Source organism: Coturnix japonica, chromosome 31 (assembly GCF_054131305.1).
Source record: "Coturnix japonica strain WE chromosome 31, WE-NBRP24, whole genome shotgun sequence".
NCBI classification, from domain to species: domain Eukaryota; kingdom Metazoa; phylum Chordata; class Aves; order Galliformes; family Phasianidae; genus Coturnix; species Coturnix japonica.
In genome coordinates, this window is record NC_140693.1 from 2,299,630 (window position 1) to 2,321,677 (window position 22,048).

The following is a 22,048-nucleotide window of genomic DNA, read 5'->3' on the forward strand; positions in this document are numbered from 1 at the left end:
TAGTTGCATTAGTTGCATTAGTTGCATTAGTTGCTCCCTCTGGAGCTGCATGCAGATACCAAGTAAGCGTTGATAACCATGCTTTCAAATCATTATACATGTTTACAATTCCATAGGAAAAAGTGGCTAGCTTAAACATGCTCCAATATGTTTGGAGCATCACAAAAGAGGAACTAATGAAATGCAGTCCCTGGTAGAACAAACTTACTAGAGGGAACATTTTTTTTCTTTTTTTTTTTTTTTTTTTTTTCTTCAATAGAGAGAAAAAAACTAAAAGAAAACAAAGCTCAGCAGTGTTTATAAAATATACCGGAGTATTGGCAGTCCGCCTGGACTTTCAAGGTCAAGCTCGCAGGCGCAGAATCGCAAACCTAAGATAGCTCCTTAACAAAGAAAAACAACTTTGTAGCCCTGTTAAAAGCAACAGAAGAAAACACAGAAAAACAGCAACTCAAATTGCCAGCATTCTCCACCAAAATCTGTCACGGTTTAAACTAAAAATCCACCTGCGTCCGTGACAAGGGGCCGTGGGCCCCGGAGGGGCCCTGGGCCGAAAGGAAAAAGTTAATTAGGAAAAGAAAACAGCGGCAACGATCTAAGGAGGCACACTTATTTACTAAATACTATATCGAAATACAGGATAATAAAATATAATATAATATAATTGAAAATTGAGCTAACGAATCAGACAAAATAAGAGAGAGAATGAGTCCCGTAACCGAGAGGCCTACTGTGAAATTTAGGCGAGACGGTGAAGGCTCCCACACACTCCCCTGAACGCCAGAACTCGAAAGAGAACAGTCTGTTCTGCGACAGAGTTAATATAGAGTCCAGGTCCCGTGACCCATCGTGTTGTTCCCTGGGAGATGTAGTCTTCTTCTGTAAGTTGCAGATTCAGTAAAATTATTCATGCTTTAAATGATGTTATGATGTGGAATACTGATAGCAAAAATTACAAAATTATTAAACCATGACAGATGGTCTAAAGGAGGTTGAAAAGGATGAGTGCCTGTGCCGTGCCATACATTCCTCGCTTCTCTTGAACAGCCCCCAGTTCGTGCGTCATTCTGACATAGATTATACAAACAAGGAGGCACTGTTGGGTTAAGGGTGATGAGAGAGAGGAAAATGTTGACAGACTCTCCACCAGTGTGAGGCACAGAGCTGTGAAAGCCTGCTCTGATTCTTAACTTGTATGGTCAAGAAGGGTGGAAGGCGCCTTACAGAGGATATTTCTGTATCAGGTCACGAGAGACAAAGTCTTGTTCCGTCAGCAGTACTTTTTATCCCTTGTATTTATAAGGGCAACAGTACTTACATGTCTCCTGCATATAGGAAAGCGCAGATCACAACTTTTACTCCACTGCATTTCAGAGTCAAAGCAGTCAACAGAGGTTAAAAAAACGCAATAAGAGAACTCTGGGGATTTATTAGCAGCCAGAATCATGCCATCAGTCCAGAACTTGATAATAAATAGCTTTCTTTTTTTTTCCTAAGAAAGCTTAGCTTCTCAACACTGAAAACTTGGTGGGTTTTTGAAGCCTTCTGAATACGTGAGCGAGCTTTGAGAAAGCTTCTTTTGAAGGTAGGGCTCATCCTTGACACAAATGTACAGTGGGGATACCTCAGATATTTGAATTAAATTTGACTTGAAAATTCTGAACTCAAAGCTCCAGAGTCATCAATTCCCACGCAAACATGTACTTGCCAGCTTTCTTATTTTCTCTGGAGCATACCACTGACCCTATTACAGCATCCCCCAGTTGTACGTGCAGCTACTTCTCTTTTCAATGAGACCGTGTTCAGAGGAAGCCAGCATGATGGATAATAGAAGTCCTTTGACATACTGTGTCATTTATCACATAACAGCCTCAATCCTCCTAACAGGGCCTTCTCCATATGTCACTGTCAGCTCTTGTGCCACCCCAATGCATCAAAAAGAAAAGTTTGAATATGAAGCATTGTAATTCCTAAGTCACAGCTCATTGCAGCTTTCCAGACATGAAGAACCATTCTATCTATCTGCCAGCTTGTTTGTTTAATTTTCACTCTGTCTCACACATGTGAGAAATTAAGCCTTCAGTGTAGAAGAAAACCAGAAAAATGTCAGGTCTGGCAGAAAAGAGGAAGATAAAAATCTCCAGTTCCATCAGGAATCCAATGTGACATTTTAAAGTGTAAAAAGAGCAGCCTATGAGCATCAGGTATTAGAAAAATACTGGCAGATCTAAAGAATTCCTTCTCCTTTCCAACCCAGGAAAGAGGTTCTCTAATGGGCTGATGCGAAACTAGAAAGCTTAAAGCAATGCAGATAAGCTCCTGAACTCGGCTGCTTAATGGAGGCATATCTCAGCTCTTCAAGGGCAAGGAATGGAGTTAAAACACCCAGGAAAGCCTCTAGAGATTACCCAGTAGGCCCTGTTTTGGGCTACCTACAGTAATCAGAAATCACTCTATAATGAAAAATTTCACTGAGTCAGTTCCCAGGTGATTTGTGAAAACATAAGAGGAGACTGGAGCCACTGCTGGGGCCTCAGCTCTGCTCTCTGTAACACTCACATACATTCATCACTCTTTGCGCTCCCTCTCAAGTGTTAAGAGATGACAATCAGACCATGATCCATCCAGGCTCTTTTGCCATTAGTCTGTAGGAATGCAGCCCCATCTCGGTACTGGCTGCATTCACTGACAGTATCATGTTTGTGCTACCCAAGCACAGACTCTCCATAGCATTCATTCAAGAAGATGAGGGCTTCCTTTCAGATCTTCTCTATTTCATTTTCTTTCAGCAACACACAGAACTGGTCCAAGCTTGCATGAACCATTTCACAGACTCATTTTGTACTCGTTAGCATTTCCTGGGTTAGAAAAAGCTCCATCTTACTTTCAGTGATTCAGAACCTCTCAGTGTGAATGGTCTTCAATTCCAAGAATTAAGATGCCATTTGGAATCGCAAGTGATTTTAAAATATGATTTGCCACTTCATTAGGTTATTGTTGTGCAGTCTATGTAAATTTCCATTTCATTAAAAAATTTTCAAAAGAATCACAGGCAAATTACAGCTCGAAAATTAGTCAGTAAAACTTCATTAAGCCAACCCTTAATAGGATTATTAATGTGAAAGAACCAAAGATTAATTTCTTCCTCAATGAACATTAACTGACAAAATTCATACCCTTTGTGGCACTCACAATGCTGCTCTCATGTCTTGATGCCTACTCTAACAGTAGAATCATGGAAGGTATATTAAACAACAGTGTATATTATTATGCTACAATGGATCATAAGTCAGCTGACTCAAAGGTTCCAAATTTCATTGCAAATTTCAGTATCCTCAAGGTTTTGGGGCAGCAACTTAGCATCAGCTCGAACTGTTCTTTTCATCAACTGATCTGATCTTTTCATCCCCCTTATTAAGTATTCACAGTAGATAACTTTATGTGGAGACATTAAAGTTGTGATACAGCAGAGTCTAGCAAGCCCCCAGGAAGCCCATAGGCCAAGTCACTAATAAGCCCTTCAAAGGCCTTCATCCCCCTGTAAGCAGTTTTTTCTCTGAAGCTTCCAGGATGGAGCTCTGAACCAACAATATCAATTCTGTATTCCCATGTATTTCATAGTTCGGTACACAGACAGACTTTTTTTGTGTGGGTATGAAGGGAAAGAAGATAAAAGAAGGATAAATCAGCTAGGGGCAAGTCTTGGTCACTACTCAACCACAAGGCAAAGCAGGGATGAATTCCAACTCACCATGAGAGTATCCTAAATAAGAGTTAGATGGAAATACGAGCTTATGCTACAGGAACAATTAAAGGAGTCAGTCACTAGGAAAAGGAAAACACTGCTGTACTGCTGCTTTGTAGCCACCAGCTCACATTCTTCAGATTACAGCAGAAATATCAAGAGAGGGAAAAAAAAACCTGATAAATCAATACGAGTTTATTACCAAATACAGCAAAATGCTGACAGTACAGCACACAAAACGTATGCTTATTTTCATGCCTAATTTGCACAAGCTCATTCCCAAAGGATGAGCATAATATTCAAAAGTGAGAGCACAAATGGCCATTTAAATGCCTAAACCCCAACTTAACTAATTGCATATAAAAACGTATACGTAACCTCCAAGCAAAACTGCAGCCTTTCAATCCTGATAGCCTGTGTCAAAATGGTCTCCATTACTCTATGGCTGCATACACATTTACACACAAAGAACGCTTCTTGGCAAACCTCAAAGCAAACTCCTTATTTAAGCTCACATCAGGCTTAAGCAAGAAACCATGCCCTGCAGGTAGTTTGTGGAGACATAGTGCTTGGTAGACACATGCTGTTTAGGGACCAGCCATTCCACTTGAGATCATGCAAGTACAATTGTGGTTTCAGAGCTGCCAGGTGTTTCTCAAAGATGGATAAAATGCTGGGGGAAAACAAAAACAGAATACGGACACTGTCTGATTGCATCTAAGGGATTTCTTTCAGTCACTCTGTAGCTCACAATAACTGCTGCACACCCAGTTGCTGTGACTTTTGCCCGATGGCTTAAATCCAGCAACGTCCTGTATTCATAGGCAACAGGTTCAGAGGTTATAAAGAACTACTCTGTAGCAGCCCAAAGGTAGCACACTAAGCAATGCCTGACATTAAAGTACATACAGTTTTGTTATGGCTCTTTGACACCCTTTGGGACAAAAGATATAAGAAATAAATTGCTGTCATAGCAGTACACACAGTCAGAATTGACACATGGCAACAAAAAAAAGGGAAAGGCACGAACACTGGCCAAACCAGTTCATTATAAGTAACAGCCCCGAGCTGGGCTTTTGTTTCTGTAAGAAACCACATAATGGAAAGATAGACTTGATTCTGATTATTTCTGCTTACAGCAACAGAGACTTTTTCTTAACATTCTCCTTTTTATTTAGATTCCCAGTTGTATTAGTATTATGAGTTGGGAGGCTCAAAGCCACTGCCTCTGAACAGACTACATGCTTGATGAGATCCTGTGCTGCTCGAATCAGTCTAAAGATAGACAGAGAACTAGAACAGTTCAAGGGTGCCCTCACCTGCACATCACAGAAAGAGACAAATTACAGCTAATTCAGTTAGTGCAGTTCTTTGGTGCTCTTCACTTGAAAACTAGCACACACACAAAAACATGCAATGCATCACCCAGGCATGGAGGTCTTCCAAAGCAAGCTTTCTTCCCTGACATGTTTTGGAGGGGGTGGGGAACAGTCACCCCTCTGCTGCCTTCAGCAGTGAGCTTTCTACACTGAATGTTAATATATGTTTATAGTGAGACACTAAACAGGTCAACTAGAAAGAGGTTTGGGTATTCCTTGCAAATGGTTTAACCCACAGAGTATGGCCTGTCTTTCCAGCCTTGACTCCCCAGATATCTCAGCCTAAATCCAAGGAGCTTACCTTGAATCACCTAAAAAAGTTCAAATAAAATGTAACAGCCATAATCTCCTATAACTCTTGACTTCACTTTCAGGCTCTGCTTTACAGCTCTGCTACCACAAATATAATCCAGAACTGCTTTGCTTAACATTACATCCACTGGAGCATAGAATTCACCGTGAGCTCAAATGTGGTACTAGAGATTTCTGTGACAGAATAACATCTATAAGGGACTTGGATGAAAGACCACCACGTTTTTTTCCACGTCACTGGAGCAAGGATTTAAAACCCCAGTCATGCTCTGTAGAAGTGACAGACGAGTGCAATAAACTTCATTAATACCCAAACCTCTTTTCCTGCTTCTTCTCATTTTTAAGTGGTATTAAAATAGTTTATGATTGTTCAGCTGCTCTGCACTTTACATCCTCTTATGTGTCATAACCATTTGGGGGATGACAGAAAAATAGACACTTTTTTTTAAATCTTTTTTTTTTTTTTTAATATAATTTAAAATTTTAATGTATATTTTAAATTACATTAAAAAAAAATACAAAAGCCTTTAAACTACCAGACAATGAATATGCAAAATGTTCCTCAAAGTTTACATTACTGTTATCATTGTTATCTACTGGTAGAAACGTCACAGACCAGAGATAGACCTGGGAAGCAAGTTTTGCTTTAGATGGTGCTCAGTGGGACCAGGTGCCCCTTAAATGGAGGATAGATTTTTTTTAATCAAAAGCTGAGCTTCTGAACATGTAGGGGAGAAAAATTAGAGATATGGGAGATAAAGAAACATTACCATCTGAGATGCCATGTGATATACATAGAAAGAACCCCTGTACTCACCCAGAACGTTGTCACTGCATAATAACTTCACAGGAGTAGGAGTAATAGGACTTCTTCAACTATAATAACTATACCTTAAGTACTTATCATTTTTGGAGACAAATCAAAGCGACCCAAAAGGTGGTTTAGGATCTAGACTGTATTGTCCACTACCACTTCCTCACTGTGCTCTACTTCCTCAAGCAAACAACGCAGAAGAGGCTCTATCGAATGTAATGGAATATTTAAGCACCTCGTACAGGGACACATCCACCTGTGGAATTTACAAGCCAGTTCTAACAGTACAAGGAAGAGTGGCTGAGCTCTGAACACAGCAAGATCTCTACAGCAACTTAATGCCAAAATAATCACTATTCCCATGCAATGAAGTATCACCGTGCTAATCTGAAGGTTCCTAACAGGATCACAACATCACCGAGCTGGGGTGTGTTCAAATACCAACTTCGTAGTTCTACAGTGCATACAGACACAAGGTCATCATTACTGAAGCCCCCTTTGCTGCCCATCTCACCCTCTTCTTTTTGTTTCATATTGTTTCCTCCAGCTCAAATTCTGGGCCAGATGACTTCAAAAAGCTCTTCATTTTTCTATCCCTTTAAGACTCCAACGCTTTACAGCATTAGAAGTGTGGCTGACTTTTTTTTCCCTGACTCCCAGCAGTGCTGTCTTTCAGGTCACAGGAGAGGTTTTGATTTCCCACTCTTTGTCATTCCAGCATCAACTTAATTTTCTGTTTTTTATTCTCTTGCTGCTTCCCTGGGACATGCAGCTGGTTTCAGAAATTAAGGTGACAATTTGCTCAAACTACTGGGGTAAAATTTGCCCGTGTAATTACCCTAATTGCATGTGCAATCATATGAACCATGTACACAGGTGAACTATTCAACCTCAGCTGGTCCTCTGTGGGTGCATTTTTGAACAAGCAATTTTGAAAATACAGGCTTCCAGATGAAGCTTATTTTTGTTGTTATGCCTCTTTGTCCCATTTTTTAAAACACCATTTTCCAATTGCCAGCCCATTTCTCCAACCCAAGGCAGTCACATATCTGCTCTCCTACCACTGTACTTTGCCAGCTGTTATTCAATTGAATCTGTTATTCAAATGAAACAGAGGGCAGGGAAGAGCGGAAAAGAAACACAGAAACAGAGATGTTAAAGAACAGTAGTAGCTAAAATACCGAGCTAACTAAACAGAGACATTTAAAAGCCAACACGCAGTAAGGCAGCTCTACCTTTGCATAACTAAGCTCCAAGTTTTTTTATTCATATGCTTTTAGAAAGAACTTCTGTGCATATATCACAAAAAATGATGTGTTTTAATACTTAAAAGGGACTGAATGGTCGTATAAAATTTGAAATGTCACTTGGAACTCCAGGGATGTCCAGTTTGCAGGGTGAAAGAAATACTGCTCGATTTATTACACAGTAATATATGAAGGTATATTATGAGAGACAATAATCTTCATTCCCAGGCAATTTCAGCTTTCCAGGTAGTGTGGATATTGCAGTAAAGTATTGGACATTCTTCATTGCATCTATAAAAGTGAAGTTTTTACAATTTCATTTTGTGGACTTTTTTCCCATCCCATGAATAACAACTCCAAGTCTGAATCTGTAGCTTCCAAAAGGCATTAACTTGGGTAAGATGAGTTGGTCTTGAGATAAGTGATCAAAACTAGCCCTTGCACTCATGACATGAGCTTCTACCCAGTACATTCAGCATTTATGTCGGTACTCCATGCCTACCACAACCAGGAATCAGATGCAAAATCCAAGTTCGTTAGTATCTGTGTGACATCTCATTGTAGTGTTTAACTATGGGGTGAACTGGGTTCAGGGTTTGCAGGTGCATCCTGACAATTTCAAGAAAGCATAAAGAAATCCCTCATCTTACAGCGTTCTCCAGTCCCTTCACTGATGATACTGAACCTCACAAATCTTCCCTGGGTGGCTGAAGAAGTCACGGCAGTGAGATTCTCCCCCCCATCCTAAGAAGAAACAGTGAAGGAAAGCAGTAACTACAAAAGCTTCCACCTCCATAAAGTACATCATGAGAAAATGGATTAGCCTTCACAACAGATCCATTAGCCAGCACCCCAGTATCCTCTTTGTTCTTGCCAATTCTAAAGCACGCTGTGCCAGTATTGGATCAGCTCCTAACAAGAGACAAGCTGGTCCTTGCCTGTCTGCACAGAGCCTAGCACAGGCACAATTGCTATGGGAATAATATATTACCAAATGGACTTAAATGAGCATAATAACAAACAAAAGATAATCATACACACTCAAACTAATGCAAATAAGAATATAATTCAATCAACTCATTAACTTTACTAAAAGCTAGCTTTGTACATCAGCCTCCTGGCTCTTAGAACTGTCAAAGGAGCGCAGACATCTGATTATGAACTCCCGTTGTCAGTCAGGAGACTAGACATGAATGCTGAACAAAAATAATTCCTTTCTGAGTCCACGGAACATCGTGTTCATATCTAATATTCATGCTACCTTGAAAATACAAGGTAGTAGCCATATAAAATGGAATAATTTCTGAGGCTTAAAGCTGAATTGTTTAGTAGTCCAAGACATTAATATCACTGAGCTCATATCAAGTAATCTTCAAGTGCAGTGAAATTCCCAAGTGACCTTGACTAATCTGAACAGATTGGGTATGAAAGCATCGAGGGAGCTGCAGGCACCTCATGGGGGGAACCTTTACTGTTTTAGAGCAAACACTGTGCGTGCTTTTGGGACTGGAAGACCAAAGAAACAAGAGACAATGCATTTGGTCCCCCCTGTTCTTAAAATGACCATTAACTAATTCGTTTTTGTGGATGTTTAGACATGATACTGTTTTCTCCAAAGGCAAACAATAGTACAGCACTTCCATAGGATATTGACAAGCAAGAGAACAAGATCATAGACATTACATATTAAGAAACCCTTGGCCCTATCTATGCCAGACCTCCTCTGTGAGGTCTTTTTTGGTCTCTACCAAGGCATACAAACAGTGGCACAGCCCTCTGGGCAATTTACCAGAATCTAGCATTGTGTTGGCCTGTTATAATAACAGGCCTCTGGACTCTGGGACAAGCTCTTATAATTCAAGAGACTGAGCGTATTCTCCTGCCCGACCTCCTGAAAGCGCATGGAAAGTGCTGGAAAATAAAAGGAAAGGCAGCAAAGCACCCAAAGTCTCAGCTACTCAGCTTTCAGAAAACAGAAGCACCAAGCAATAAAACCAACTGCTGACATGAGACTGGTGCCGAGTCCCACAGACAACGATAGCAGACAGACTCCTATTTTAGAGACTTGACGAAACAATAAATTAGGTGAGGGTGTGTTAGAACAACAGCTGGTTGCTAATTAGTCGCAGCCCCCTCAGCAGGGTATCAATAAAGCAGCAAAGAACATCTCGAGTAAATTAAATTTTAAAAACCCCTACTGCAATCACTCCCCTGACAGACCCTTCCTTCATCTCCCTTCTCAGCTTTTTATTTATTGTAATTACTTTAGTAATAAGATTTGTTTCCTTGTTATTATATGTACTGTATTACTATGCAGGGCGGCAACAACAACAATAACAACAATAGCTAGGAAGAGTTATGTTGCTTATTTATCTCTGTGGCTGTTATTGGGCCACTGGGTGGATAGAGCAATGAGGAGGTGGGTGCCTGGGAAAAGCAGTAAATAGAAAAGAAAGCATATTCCTCAGGAGCAGAGACATATGGGGACATATTTACAAAGGAGGAAACACTGACAATGAGCGAATAGATCTAATAACTCAGGGGAGCCCAACAGCTCCAGCTGATAAAGGAAGGAATAAACAATACTGCATTAGAAGTGCTGTCAGGAGTCCTGGGGTGTAGCTGCGTGCCAACAGAGGTTTACCATAGGAGAGCCAAGGATGGACTGCCATGTTAGCACAGGGCAAAGGCTTTGTCTGAAATAGGGTCATCTCCCACAGCATACTGATGTACTGAGAAGAGTTTGGTGGAGGATCAGACTCTGGTTCTGGGTCCACCAAGGGAGAAGCTGCAAAGACTTAAAGAATCACATACCCATATTTTATCTTATGTTGTTCATGTACTAGCCAGATTTCATAGCATCATAGACTCATTAAGGTTGGAAAGACCATTTAGCCAAGCTATCAGCCCATCCCCACCATGCCCAGTGACATCCCTCAGCGCCACATCTCCACGGTTCCTGCACACCTCAAGGGACAGTGACTCCACCACCTCCCTGGGCAGCTGTTCCAACACACCACCATTCCTTCTAAAAAGAAATTTTGCCTAATATCCCACCTGAACCTACCCTGGTGCAAATTGAGGCCATTACCTCACATCCTATAGATCTAACCTTCCAAATCATGGGCTTCTGCTATAGGGAATCTGCTGAGACTATCAGGAACAATAAGGCTGCTTGCCTTGAAGAAGTATAAGTGGTCTTAGACCCTCTTCACTAGAACTAAAGAACAAGCACCCAAAATTCTCAGGACGGCCTGCTGAGAAGACCGTGATGGCCAACAAGAAGCACATTTTCACCAGTTATGCCTCACCACCAGTGCAAGATCACTGTCCTCTTTATGGGGACAGCTGAGGCAACACCAGAGGCAAGAGAGCAGCACTTAGATAAGAACCATCTACTGCACTCAAAGAAAGTTCACCCACAGTTCATAGCACTTCCCTGAGCCACATTCCAGATGCAGTACAAGCATTCCTCAGACATGGCATTTTCATCTGCTCTGAGGTCCCGAGTCAGCGCTTGCAAATAGACCACCTTATAACACAGAGCTCAGAGCACAGCCATTCTAAATGAGTAAGGACTGAATCTTATGCAAAAATGTTCTTCCACACGCATCTACCCAACTACCGTTGGCACTATCCTTAAAGAAATGCACGCATCACACATCAGCTAGTCTGGAGAGACCCCTTAAATTGTGCTTGCAAAGTGCATGGCATCCATTTAGATATGCAAGACTAGATTCTGAGAATTCAACTCCTCTTTAACCCTCTGATCAGAGAGAAGCAAACAAGAGAAGGGAAGGGAGAGTAGGAGGGATGTCTACAGCCACATGGCTTTGTGTGCCTCTACTTCAAGATTTAATCCTCAAGGATGCAGTTCTGGGTCATCAAGTGAGTCCTCAAGTGCGGCCCTTAGCTTGTTTGCTGTCTATGTCCAGCTCTGCCTCTGACTACGTGGAGAACAAAATGTCTCAGTGCAGGAGAGTGCACAATAATATAGGAGGAAATAGAAGTTATATACACAGATAATGCTTTTGGGTAGAAGAACTAGCTTGCTTCTGTTCTTCCTACAAGTATCCTTCAAAAAAAAAAGAAAAGAAAAAAAAAAAGGCCCTTGTTTCAAAAAGTAAGTGGGAAACATTAATAGTTAATAGTTTCCCTTCTGAGAGCATGCAATAGAAATGTGTTCTGAAAGGGCTTTCAGAGGACGTTTCTATCTCTCCATTTCTGTAATTGTCAGAGTTAAAGCTTTTCTCTGCTGGATTCCAGGGCGCAATAAACAAAGCCCTGTAAGTAAAACAGGATGGAACAAACAGCCTGACTAAAGTGAGAGTGAATATCAATAAAGAGAAACAAACAAAAAGCCCAGCTCACCTGCCTTACCTATAAGCAGCAGCAAAGCTTACTCAGCCTGTGTTGTGGGAAGGCAGGTGCATAAGGGAACAGGGTGTTTTTAAACCAGATAAAGAATAGTCCATGGCTATAATCCAAAATGCAAATCAGGATTTCCTCTTCCTAACAGCTACTATGGTTACCCCATGCCTTCGAAGAAGTCACACTGCTTCCAAAAAAATTAATCTTCCTTTACCAAAATAGACTCACCGGCTCCCATCTCCACTGATTGGTTCAATTCATTTACAAAAACACATCAAGTTCCTCTCATTGAAAAGCTTCTTTGATTCAACAGTAGGGAAAGGAAAGCGAGAAAAGGGCAGACAGAAGGGAAGAAAGAGGAAACATGAAAGGGAGTAAAGAAAAAGGAAGAAGGTGGCAATGGAGGAGAGAGACATGAACTTGGAAGAGAGAGATTGGGCAGTTCAAGACCTGTGGATGCTCATAATAGACAGTGCATGGGCAGTCTGAAGATGAAATATTCTTTAAAACAAAAGCACTTATCTAGGAGTTCCACCTCTTGTTTGATCAATCATATCGCAAGGCCGAATCATTTTTAATTTAATACTTCTGGGAAGTGGGGGGGAAGCACTCATTAAACACGGGCACGGTTGGCAAGCACTGCGCGTTAGCATTTGGCACTATTTATTATTGCTGTTTATGGTGATATAAATTAGGTTATACTGATATAATTAATAACCCTAAATTCAGGGGTAATAAATAGCAATATTTATATGAAACTGCAGACTCTGAAGAAGTCCAGCCAAAAAAATCCCCACAAAATGCTGACTACCACGTTGTGACTGCTAACATACACATGGGAGCACCAGGTACGTGGGTGCAGAAGATATGCAGGTGTGAGCAGACACTGAGGAATGGCTGCATACACAAGCTGTTGACAGAAGGGTATGTAGCATGTGCACAGAGAAGACAGCCTAAAAGCAGGTCACAAGATGGTACACAACTGCATGGAGAAGTGTTGGTGCACAGGCAACTTGTTGCTCCACTGTGTGATAATGAGCTTATGTGGAACAGTGTGAACAGCCAACAGTGCTGGGTATTTCTTTGTAACAGAACTGTTTGTGCTGTCATAAGCTTTTACAAGTTCCTTTCCTGACCCTGGTTTTAGTGGATGAATCAGAAGAACTAGATTGAAGAGAAAATGCTCCTGGTACACATATTTCACTCATTTCAAGCTGTGTGAAGGTTGTGGTGTGTCATTATTTCATCCTCCCAGGAAGAAAACTCAGGGGAAAGAAAAAAAAGGAGGGGGAAATGCTCAAGGTCACATACTTCATCAACAGCAGAGCCAGGAACAAAGCACGGGTCTCTCAGTCACCCAGTATAACTCAGCAGTTTCCTAATCAAAGTGCTGTGCTCCTTCATGGATTCTCCACCGCTGTGTAGAATGGAATTCCTTCTCTAGCTTTCCTGTTAATCCGTGATTTAATTTAAAAAGACGATAAAGGGATGAGAGAAAACAGTCAGCTGAACACCAACCAATACCTTGGGTTTTCACAGAACAGCCTTCGCAAGATAATCAGCCTACAAGGACACTTTCCCTTTAGTAATTTAATGCCTGTCACTTTGGACCATCTTATAGCACCGTTCTTGGAGATTAAGACTACTTTTACTTGTAAAGAAGAAAAAAAACACACAAATAACTATATCAGGTCAGACCATACATCTATCAGAGGCAGCATCCCATTTCCAGCAGTGGTCAAACACTACTGTGTGACAACACACAGGATGCACTTAATAAAAAGTAGTGTCTAACATTAAAATATATAGCCACTACCAGATCAGCTGAAATTTATTTGACAAACCCTACATCTGACTGCTATTCAGGACAGAGCAAAGGCTGCCCAGGGAGGTGGAGTCACCATCCATTGGAGACCTTAAAGAAACATGGAGATGTGGTACTTCAGGACACGGTTTACTGGGCAATACTGGTTGTAGGCGGACGGTTGGACCAGATGACAGACTTCTTTTCCAACCTTAATGATTCCATGAGAACAGTCGCACAGAACACAACTGCTCATCAGTACTCTCTGGATTGAACAAACTCAAATTATATGTGATATTGGGTAGTGATTTTTATTTTTATGTGATGACAGCCTTACTCATACAGACATGCTTGCATCACCACTACCTTCATTTAGCATCAGCAACAGGACTCAACTCTCTCCATCACTGACAGACAGGAATAAATCCTCATAGTACTGACTGATGTGAAAGGGAGTGAAAGGGAAGGCTGTTTCCTAGCTCAGCCACACACAGTCAGAGCATAATCACATTACTGCCATCATATCTGTGACAGAGGAACATTCTCTGCATGCAACTTTCAGATCACATTAACCAAAGCAAATACCAAGGCCCTGATCGTCTTGTTGCTGCACAAGGCTCTCGAAGTGTGATTGCACGGTATCCTGCTGGGATGAGCACTCTTCCACTGAGCTGTGCCTGCAGCAGGGAGTCAGCTGGGGAAGGGGCACAGCTGGGCTGCTGGAAGAAATCCTTTGTAACCGTGCGATGGCATTCATCTTTGTGACGGGCAGGGAAGCATTATGCACACCCCAGCACACAGGACTGGGGAGGAGGGAGAGAGTGAGGAGCTTCAAAAGAACTGCCAACAGAAAAGAATTCAACCCTTTTTTAAATATAAAGATACCGAGGTAACGAGACTAGAGCAGGATTAATACCAGATAACAGAAGGATGGATGGGTAGTACAGAAGATGCACTTTCAAAGCATGAAGATTCGAAATGAGTGATGATTCAAAATAAACAGTGGATTTGACACATTCAGTCGTGATTGTAAATCTCAAGGCAAATAAGTGGCTTCCTGAAATGTGCTACAGAGACCTAAAAGTAAGTAGTATGGACCTGTTTACAGCTACTCAGTCAATAATGGCCTACAGACCCTTTTCCTGGAAAAAGAGCTTCCCTTTGTGGCAGTGATTTGAATGACAACAGAGTTTAATACAGCACTTAAACCTAGATGAAGTAGAACATTAATGGACAAAGAAACCTGCATGTGCTTCCACATGCAGCAAGGGACTAAAAGTCATCTCCAAAAAGCTGCCAATAAACTCTAGGCCAAGAAAAGAAGCTTTTCTTTCTGTGCAGGAACACCTCAGTCCACTGAAAAAGCACATGGGAAGAAGCAAGAGCAACAGAGCCATGGGAGGCCCCACAGCACAGCATTTAAATTGGAGCATGATGGAATGGTTCTCTCCCTTCCCCAGGCTTCATGCTTAGCTACAGAGCCATAGCCAAGTCCTTGGACCTCTGCTCCTATCCCACACCAAACTTTCCTACTCATCACCAGGTTGAACTACAGTGGAAGCTCCACACGTTCCTGTGTGATATGAGCTCAGACAGTACCCTTCATTCCAGGTGTCACCAAAAGCCACACTGTCCCTCCTGAGGACCCTTCCTCTGCTATGCTCACTCCTGACAGCTGGAGAAAAAAGGTCAGACATTCCCTCCAGCCCTCCATCTGCTGGAAACTTTAATTAAGCAGAGTGAAAGGAAAAACAGAAAGCCACAATCTTTCATTTTTGCTTCTGCTGTCTGGAAGAATCAAGGAAACATTTGGTGCCAGCAGAAGCTTCCAATACTCGGGGGCAGCATCCAGCTCCCCTGAACAGCCTAAACTACAACACACTCATGTCCTGGGGAGAACAGGAACACAAAAAACTATGCTCATAGTCGCAGACCAGAGGCTAAGAACACTCCAAGCTGCCCTCTGCTGAAGCCCAGACCACAACAGAAAGGAATTAGATTAGGACCAAATAAGCTCAAGATTTGCTTAAGGTCTTTACCCTGTTTCTTCAGCACCGGATCAGCACAACCTGACCTGAAACCAGATGAATGGTTGTAGTGATGATGTGGGTAGGAGCAATGTAAAGGCAGCTCTGAAGAATGCAAAAAGAAACTGGTATATTCATAAGCTCAGAAAGACTTGGAATCTCTTCAGAAGCATGTGGGAGGAAACAGAGTAAAGGAGATAGGAGAAGGAGGGAGTTTCATTATACGGAAACATTTCCATAAAGATACGAGCATTTAATAGATCCTTACATCTTTCCCCCATTCAGGTTATATAAAGCATTAATTAAAGCCAGTTATTCCCAGATATATCAGCTTGCAGATAAAGTTTGCCCTGCTGATTTGGCAGAATAGATAACTTTCCATTCAGCAAGTAAGATTCAGTTTGTCTGCTATCGCTAATACTTCACCCAGTCAGTTGGGACACCTTACGGCCCCACACAGTACAGAACCATGAATATCTGATGCACACGAGACAGCACACTGGGCTGTATCCAGGACTTACATTCTCCTTACAGGACTGATCACAGGATGAATAAAACACAAGGCAAAAGGCAACAGGAATTCTGGCCCAAAACACTGAAGACTAGGCCTGCTAAGTATACAGCAGTAAAGCCTGCAGGTAAACCCAGTGAAAATTCACAATAAGTATGTTACTACAACGCACTTGCCATTGATGACTCCATCAGGGTTGAGCATGGGGACAATCTTGAAAATGAAACATTTCCTCAGGAGATCAGCAATGGGATCACTGCTCACAAGGAACTCCAGGGTCCCCTTCATCACCCAGCTGGCGTTGCTTTCACCAGGATGAACACGGGCCATCAGAAAGACATAAGGACGACTGTCTGTAAAACAAAGCAAAGGCATGGAGATGTTATGCACAGAAGCTGCAGAGATACGATGCCAACTTTTTTTTTTAAGAGAGAATCTTACTAAACAGTTCATGGACAGAGCCTAATGAACCCCTGTTGCAAAGCAGACTAGCAATTTGGCAGAGAAAATTGTCTTGCTATCAGATACGTTATTTGCCATTCCCATGAAAAAGCACCCTCATTTGGCCTAGTTACACGTCTCCAAAAGCTCTCTGTATACACATGCTCAGAAGAGACCAAATTTGACAGCAGATTGTTTGAAAATCCCATCTGTGTTGAGCAAAATCCACAGATGGGCCAAGGGAAGAAGACAGAGGTAGACACCTGCCAAGCATAGAGAATAAAAGAAAAGGACAAAGCAATGATGTGTCTTAAAATTATCCTTCTGTGAATGTTCACAATCTCAGGCTGCTGTCACAAATCAACCTGACACATTTGCTTTAGTGGAAGCCACTATCTGACAGGGAATCACAACGATGCCATGATGTTTTTTGCAGCTCTGTCAGAGCACAGGCTCTCTAGTAAAGGGACAGAAAACAATCAAAGGTATCATCTGAGCATCCTTGTAAGCAAACGCTGATTTAGCAAGTTATGCTTCTATGTCCTCAGCTCCCAAAGCTGTACTAAAGTCCTTCAGTTTTCTAACAGCTTTACAAATCATTACTCAATTAATGTGAAACACAGAGGTGGAATCACAGAACCTTTTGAGTTGGAAAGGATCCTTAAAGGTCACTTGGTCCAACTCCTCTGCAAGGATGTAGACAGGTCTGGAAACAATCCCACATTCACCCCTTCCCATTCATAGGCATTTGATGGGCATGACCAGAGTCTCCACTCGAATTCATACAGAGCAATCATACTGTGGTCCAGTAAAGCAACCAGAACTCTGCTATTCAATAGCCGTGTACTAATCTTTATTTTTCCTTTATCATTCTTGCACCTTACCCTGAGATTAGTATATTTTCACTGCTGTGTATACATTAGTGCCCAAGGCGCTAATGGACTGTAAAAGATCCCTTCAGCCAATAGAGACATACTAGGAGTTCTGCTTACTTTTTATTACAAAAACATATATATATTAGAAAACAACCTCTATTCAGCTCCAGCTAGATGCTGTGCATTACAGTCTACCTTAGTAATGCTTTAAAACAGCAACAAGCAAAAACTACTTTTCACAAAGGCATCAGTTGCATTTTGCTATTTCCAAACATTTTCTTCTTTCTCCCATCATCATGATTTAGTGCTGTTTTGCAGGCTCATTGCTGAGCTAAACTTATGGGACTGTGTTGTTGTAGTTGAGAATGAGGCTCTTGAGGACTCCTAATGGACAACAGCTGTAAATAGCACAAAGCAAAATAAAACATGCTCCCTTGCAACTGATGAAAACGGCTTTAACTCCTGTCTCTTCTATACATTGGGAAAGCATGCAGCATGTTAATTGAGCGATTCTTTCTTCAGTTACTCTATGAGAAAACGAAACCACAAGAAAGGGTCTTCACATCTCAGAAATGGAAGGTTTGCCACAATTCAGCTAATTGAGGATACTGTGAGACTGGCAGAGATGTGAATTCTGCTCTCCTCAAGACTGATAAACCTCTGTCTAACATTCATCGTGACAAAAGCTTCTAGAGAGTCCTGATTTTAAACCCCAGGAAATAGTGGATCCATAGGATCCAGGTGGGGAAACATCTCTATTCCACTTAAAACTCCCTTTCTAAGCTTCACTCCCCTCCTGACAGGTATATTTGCAATGCCAAAATCACATCTCCGGGCACCAACTGGCCGGCAATAGTCAAGATTTCTGCACTTAGCTGAGCTGCTACACTTCATTCTTGATTCACTATGCCCCATAACAGCAGTGCTGATGAAGCCACCCCAGTGCTGCTGATCTGCTCTGGGACACACCTACTGTTCTGAAGTGTAATTTTGGTCCAGAGCCCCTTGATACCACCTTGTGCTACACTGCACCTCCTCAGGACACCGAGACACATGTTCTTCTATGTTTCCTTCAGGGCCCAGAACTGAGTTTGATGCTTCAAAATCCCCAAGTCAGTCCTTACACTGAATCCTCCCCAAGTCCTGGGGAAGCTGCCAGAAAGCTCAGGTTACCCATTTATCTCTGCAAAGCCCACATGACACGTAACCTTCACTGGGAATGTAAATAATAAAAAGAGTGAGCAGAGGAACCTTTTCGTGTTACATAAAGCCCCATCCAACAGATCTTGTCTCATTACTCTGTGCTACATTCTGACATGGCCAGGATATAACGTGCCACTAACAAAACCAGAGATGAGAGATTAAAGGCACTGATGCCTCTTGCAAAACATGGAGCAAAAACCCTTTGAGTAATAAATCTAACGTATCAACCACCTCCCACCTTCCCTTCTCTTTATTCATTTTAACTGTGGATATATGCATGAAAATAAGAGCTTTGTTCCTACAGTACTGCTAACTTGTTGCTTAATCTCCTGCCTATTGCAGGGATCTTCCTCTTGATTTTATCTGATTTGGAAGTTAGAAATCATGACATCAGTTGGGGAAAGATCAATCTGAAATAAAAGAATGAAACCCCGTTAACAAATCAATGTCTCGCCTCATAAAAAGAGGCACAGAAGGGAAATGAAGTGCACTTCCAGATGCCCTGACATGGGTTAAAATTCTATGCATTGTCAAGCTGCTATTTGGGCCACAGCGTTTGAAAGGGAACAAGGTTTTGAAATGACACAAGACTGGGATTTCATTAGGAGTCAAAGGGAATCATAAAGAGCGTGTGACAAATTCAACCTAGATCCAGGTCTTGACTGGAATGATTCTGGCTGTGCCTCTGCATACCTCTCATCCTATCAGCCCCAAGCCAGAGCCCACAAAACATAGGCCTTCCCTCCACTCCCCCTTATTCCTAAATACAACATGACTTTATCATGAGAGCTGCACAGATCAAAGGTTCAAGTTTACCCCCTGGACATAAGAGATAAACAAAGAAAGCCAACATTCCCACCCAACTTCATTATGTGTGACCTCTACAGCATATTCTGAGAGTCAAATGATGTGTAAAAAAGAGCATCAAACGCAGTTCTGCTGCGTGTATCACGGCTGCATCCTGCCTTGGATACATCTGAACTGCCCAAGGCTGCCTAGTTAAACAAAGTCTGACAAAGACAGGATATGGTGTGATGTACATCAAATATATTCAAGGAGAAGGAAAAAAAAAAACAACTTCAAATACTGAGATCACAGAAAACTTGAGACTGCTCTGAGGCAGAACCTGTGTTGGTCACTTTCCTCCGCTCCCCACCCAAAATCTTTCCCCAAGTTGTCACATTTTCAGTTACTCCACGATGTAATACTATGCTCCTCCATTTACCCCACCTCCTCCTTATTTCCTGACCCTGCATTTGGCAAAATCCTACTCAAAGAGACACATCTTAATGCAGAGGCAGCTTACCTAGTCTGACAGGGCCCACTGCTGTTTTCCAGAATTATCAGAGAGATAACCCTCCCTTAAATACACTTACACGATATGCGTTATCAATGGTCCTCATGGCAAAGAAGTGAATGTTACAAATCACCTTGGTTAACTGCTTTCTACCATCAAAGCTGGGTGAAGGTATTCCAGGCTCCAGGTTGCTTGGAAACATCCCTTAGTGGATGAGTTTTATGAATTCACTCACCAATGAATCAGAATGATTAGAAATGACTGCAGAGACCAATACATGTACAAAGCATCCAGACATAGTACAGTTTAACATCCTACTAAAGATGGATATTCTCGTTATTCTTTTTCTGGGTTATTCCCCCAGCCCCTTAACTCCAAGAAATTAGAATGTCAGGTTCTATAAATCATTTTGGGGCAGATCCCAAAATCCCAAATTCTGAAGGCAGATGGAAATTCTACACACATTTGACTAATATTCCATATGATGCAACTAAAAAACGACCAAGTGAACTAATACCTGATGAAACAAAAGCATACCTATAGCGAAGGATAGGGAAAAAAGTCTGCAAAGAATCCTCAATGATGAGAAGCCTCAATGCTTTACTTAGAATCCTCAATGCTTAGAACACTCAATGTTTAGATCCCTCAATGGCTTAGAACAATCAATGCATAGAATCCTCAATGCTTAGAATTCCAATGCTTAACAGAGAATCCTCAATGCTTAGAAACCTCAATGCTTAGAAACCTCAATGCTTAGAAACATCAATGCTTAGCATCCTCAATGCACAGCTTAGAATCCTCTATGCTTAGAAAACTCTATGCATAGAGTCCTTAATGCTTAGACACCCCAATGCTTAGCTTACTCAATGTTAAGCAACCTCAATGCTTAGCTTAGAATTCTCATTGCTTAGAATTCTCATTGCTTAGAAACCTCAATGCTTAGTTTAGAATCTTCAATGCTTAGAATCCACAGTGCTTAGAATCGTCAATGCTTAGAATCCTCAATGCTTAGAGAGCTCATTGCTTTGCATTCTCAAAGCATAAAATCCTCAATGCTTAGCATCATCAATGCTTAAAAATCTCAATGCATAGAGTCCTTAATGCATAGAAACCTCAATGCTTATCACCCTCACTGCGTAGCTTCGTATCCCCAATGCTTAGAATCCTCAGTGCCTAGAATCCTCAATGCTTAGCATCCTCAATGCTTAGCTTAGCATCCTCAATGATTAGAATCCTCAATGCTTAGAAACCTAAATGCTTAGAAACCTCAAAGCATAGAGTCCTTAATGCTTAGAATCCTCAATGCTTAGAAACCTCGAAGCTTAGAAACCTCAAAGCATAGAGTCCTCAGTGCTTAGAAACTTCAATGCTTAGAATCCTCAATGCTTTGCATCCTCAATGCTCAGCATCCTAAATGTTTAGCTTAGAAACCTCAATGCGCAGAATCCTCAATGCTTAGAATCCTCATTGCTTAGAATCCTCAATGCTGAGAAACCTTATTGCTTTGAAACCTCAATGCTTAGCACCCTTAAAGCTTAGAAACCTCAATGCATAGAGTCCTTAATGCTTAGAATGATCAATGCTTAGAATCCTCAATGCTTAAAGTTCTTAATGCTTAGAAACCTCAATGCTGAGAATCCTCAATGATGAGAATCCTCAGTGCTTAGCATCCTCAATGCTGAGAATCCTCATTGCTTAGCACCCTCAATGCTTAGCTTAGAATCCTCAATGCTCAGAATCTGAAATACTCAGAAACCTCAATGCATAGCATCCTCAATGCTAAGAATCCTCATAGCATAGAATCCTCAATGCCTAGAAACCTCAATGCTTACCAACCGCAATGCTTAGCTTAAAGTCCTCAAAGCTTAGAACACTCAATGCTTAGAAACCTCAATCCTTAGCATCCTCAATGCATAAAATACTCAATGCATAGAGTCCTTAATGCGTAGAAACCTCAATGCTTAGTATCCTCAATGATTAGAAACCTCATAGCTTAGAGACATTAATTTTTAGTAACCTAAA

General features: G+C 41.5%; 1 protein-coding gene across 2 annotated transcripts in view; it reads right to left on the minus strand.

Moving 5' to 3' along the window:
* The window catches only part of LOC146755614 (cytosolic carboxypeptidase 4-like), a 196,795-nt gene extending 179,511 nt beyond the window's left edge, over positions 1 to 17,284 (minus strand). For both annotated transcript variants that reach the window (XM_085525310.1, XM_085525309.1), the window contains exon 1: positions 16,383 to 17,284. In XM_085525310.1, the coding sequence (XP_085381436.1) occupies positions 16,383 to 16,663 (281 nt within the window). In that variant the 5' untranslated portion in view covers positions 16,664 to 17,284. The remainder of the gene's footprint in view (positions 1 to 16,382) is intronic.
* Between the last annotated feature and the right edge of the window lie 4,764 nt (positions 17,285 to 22,048).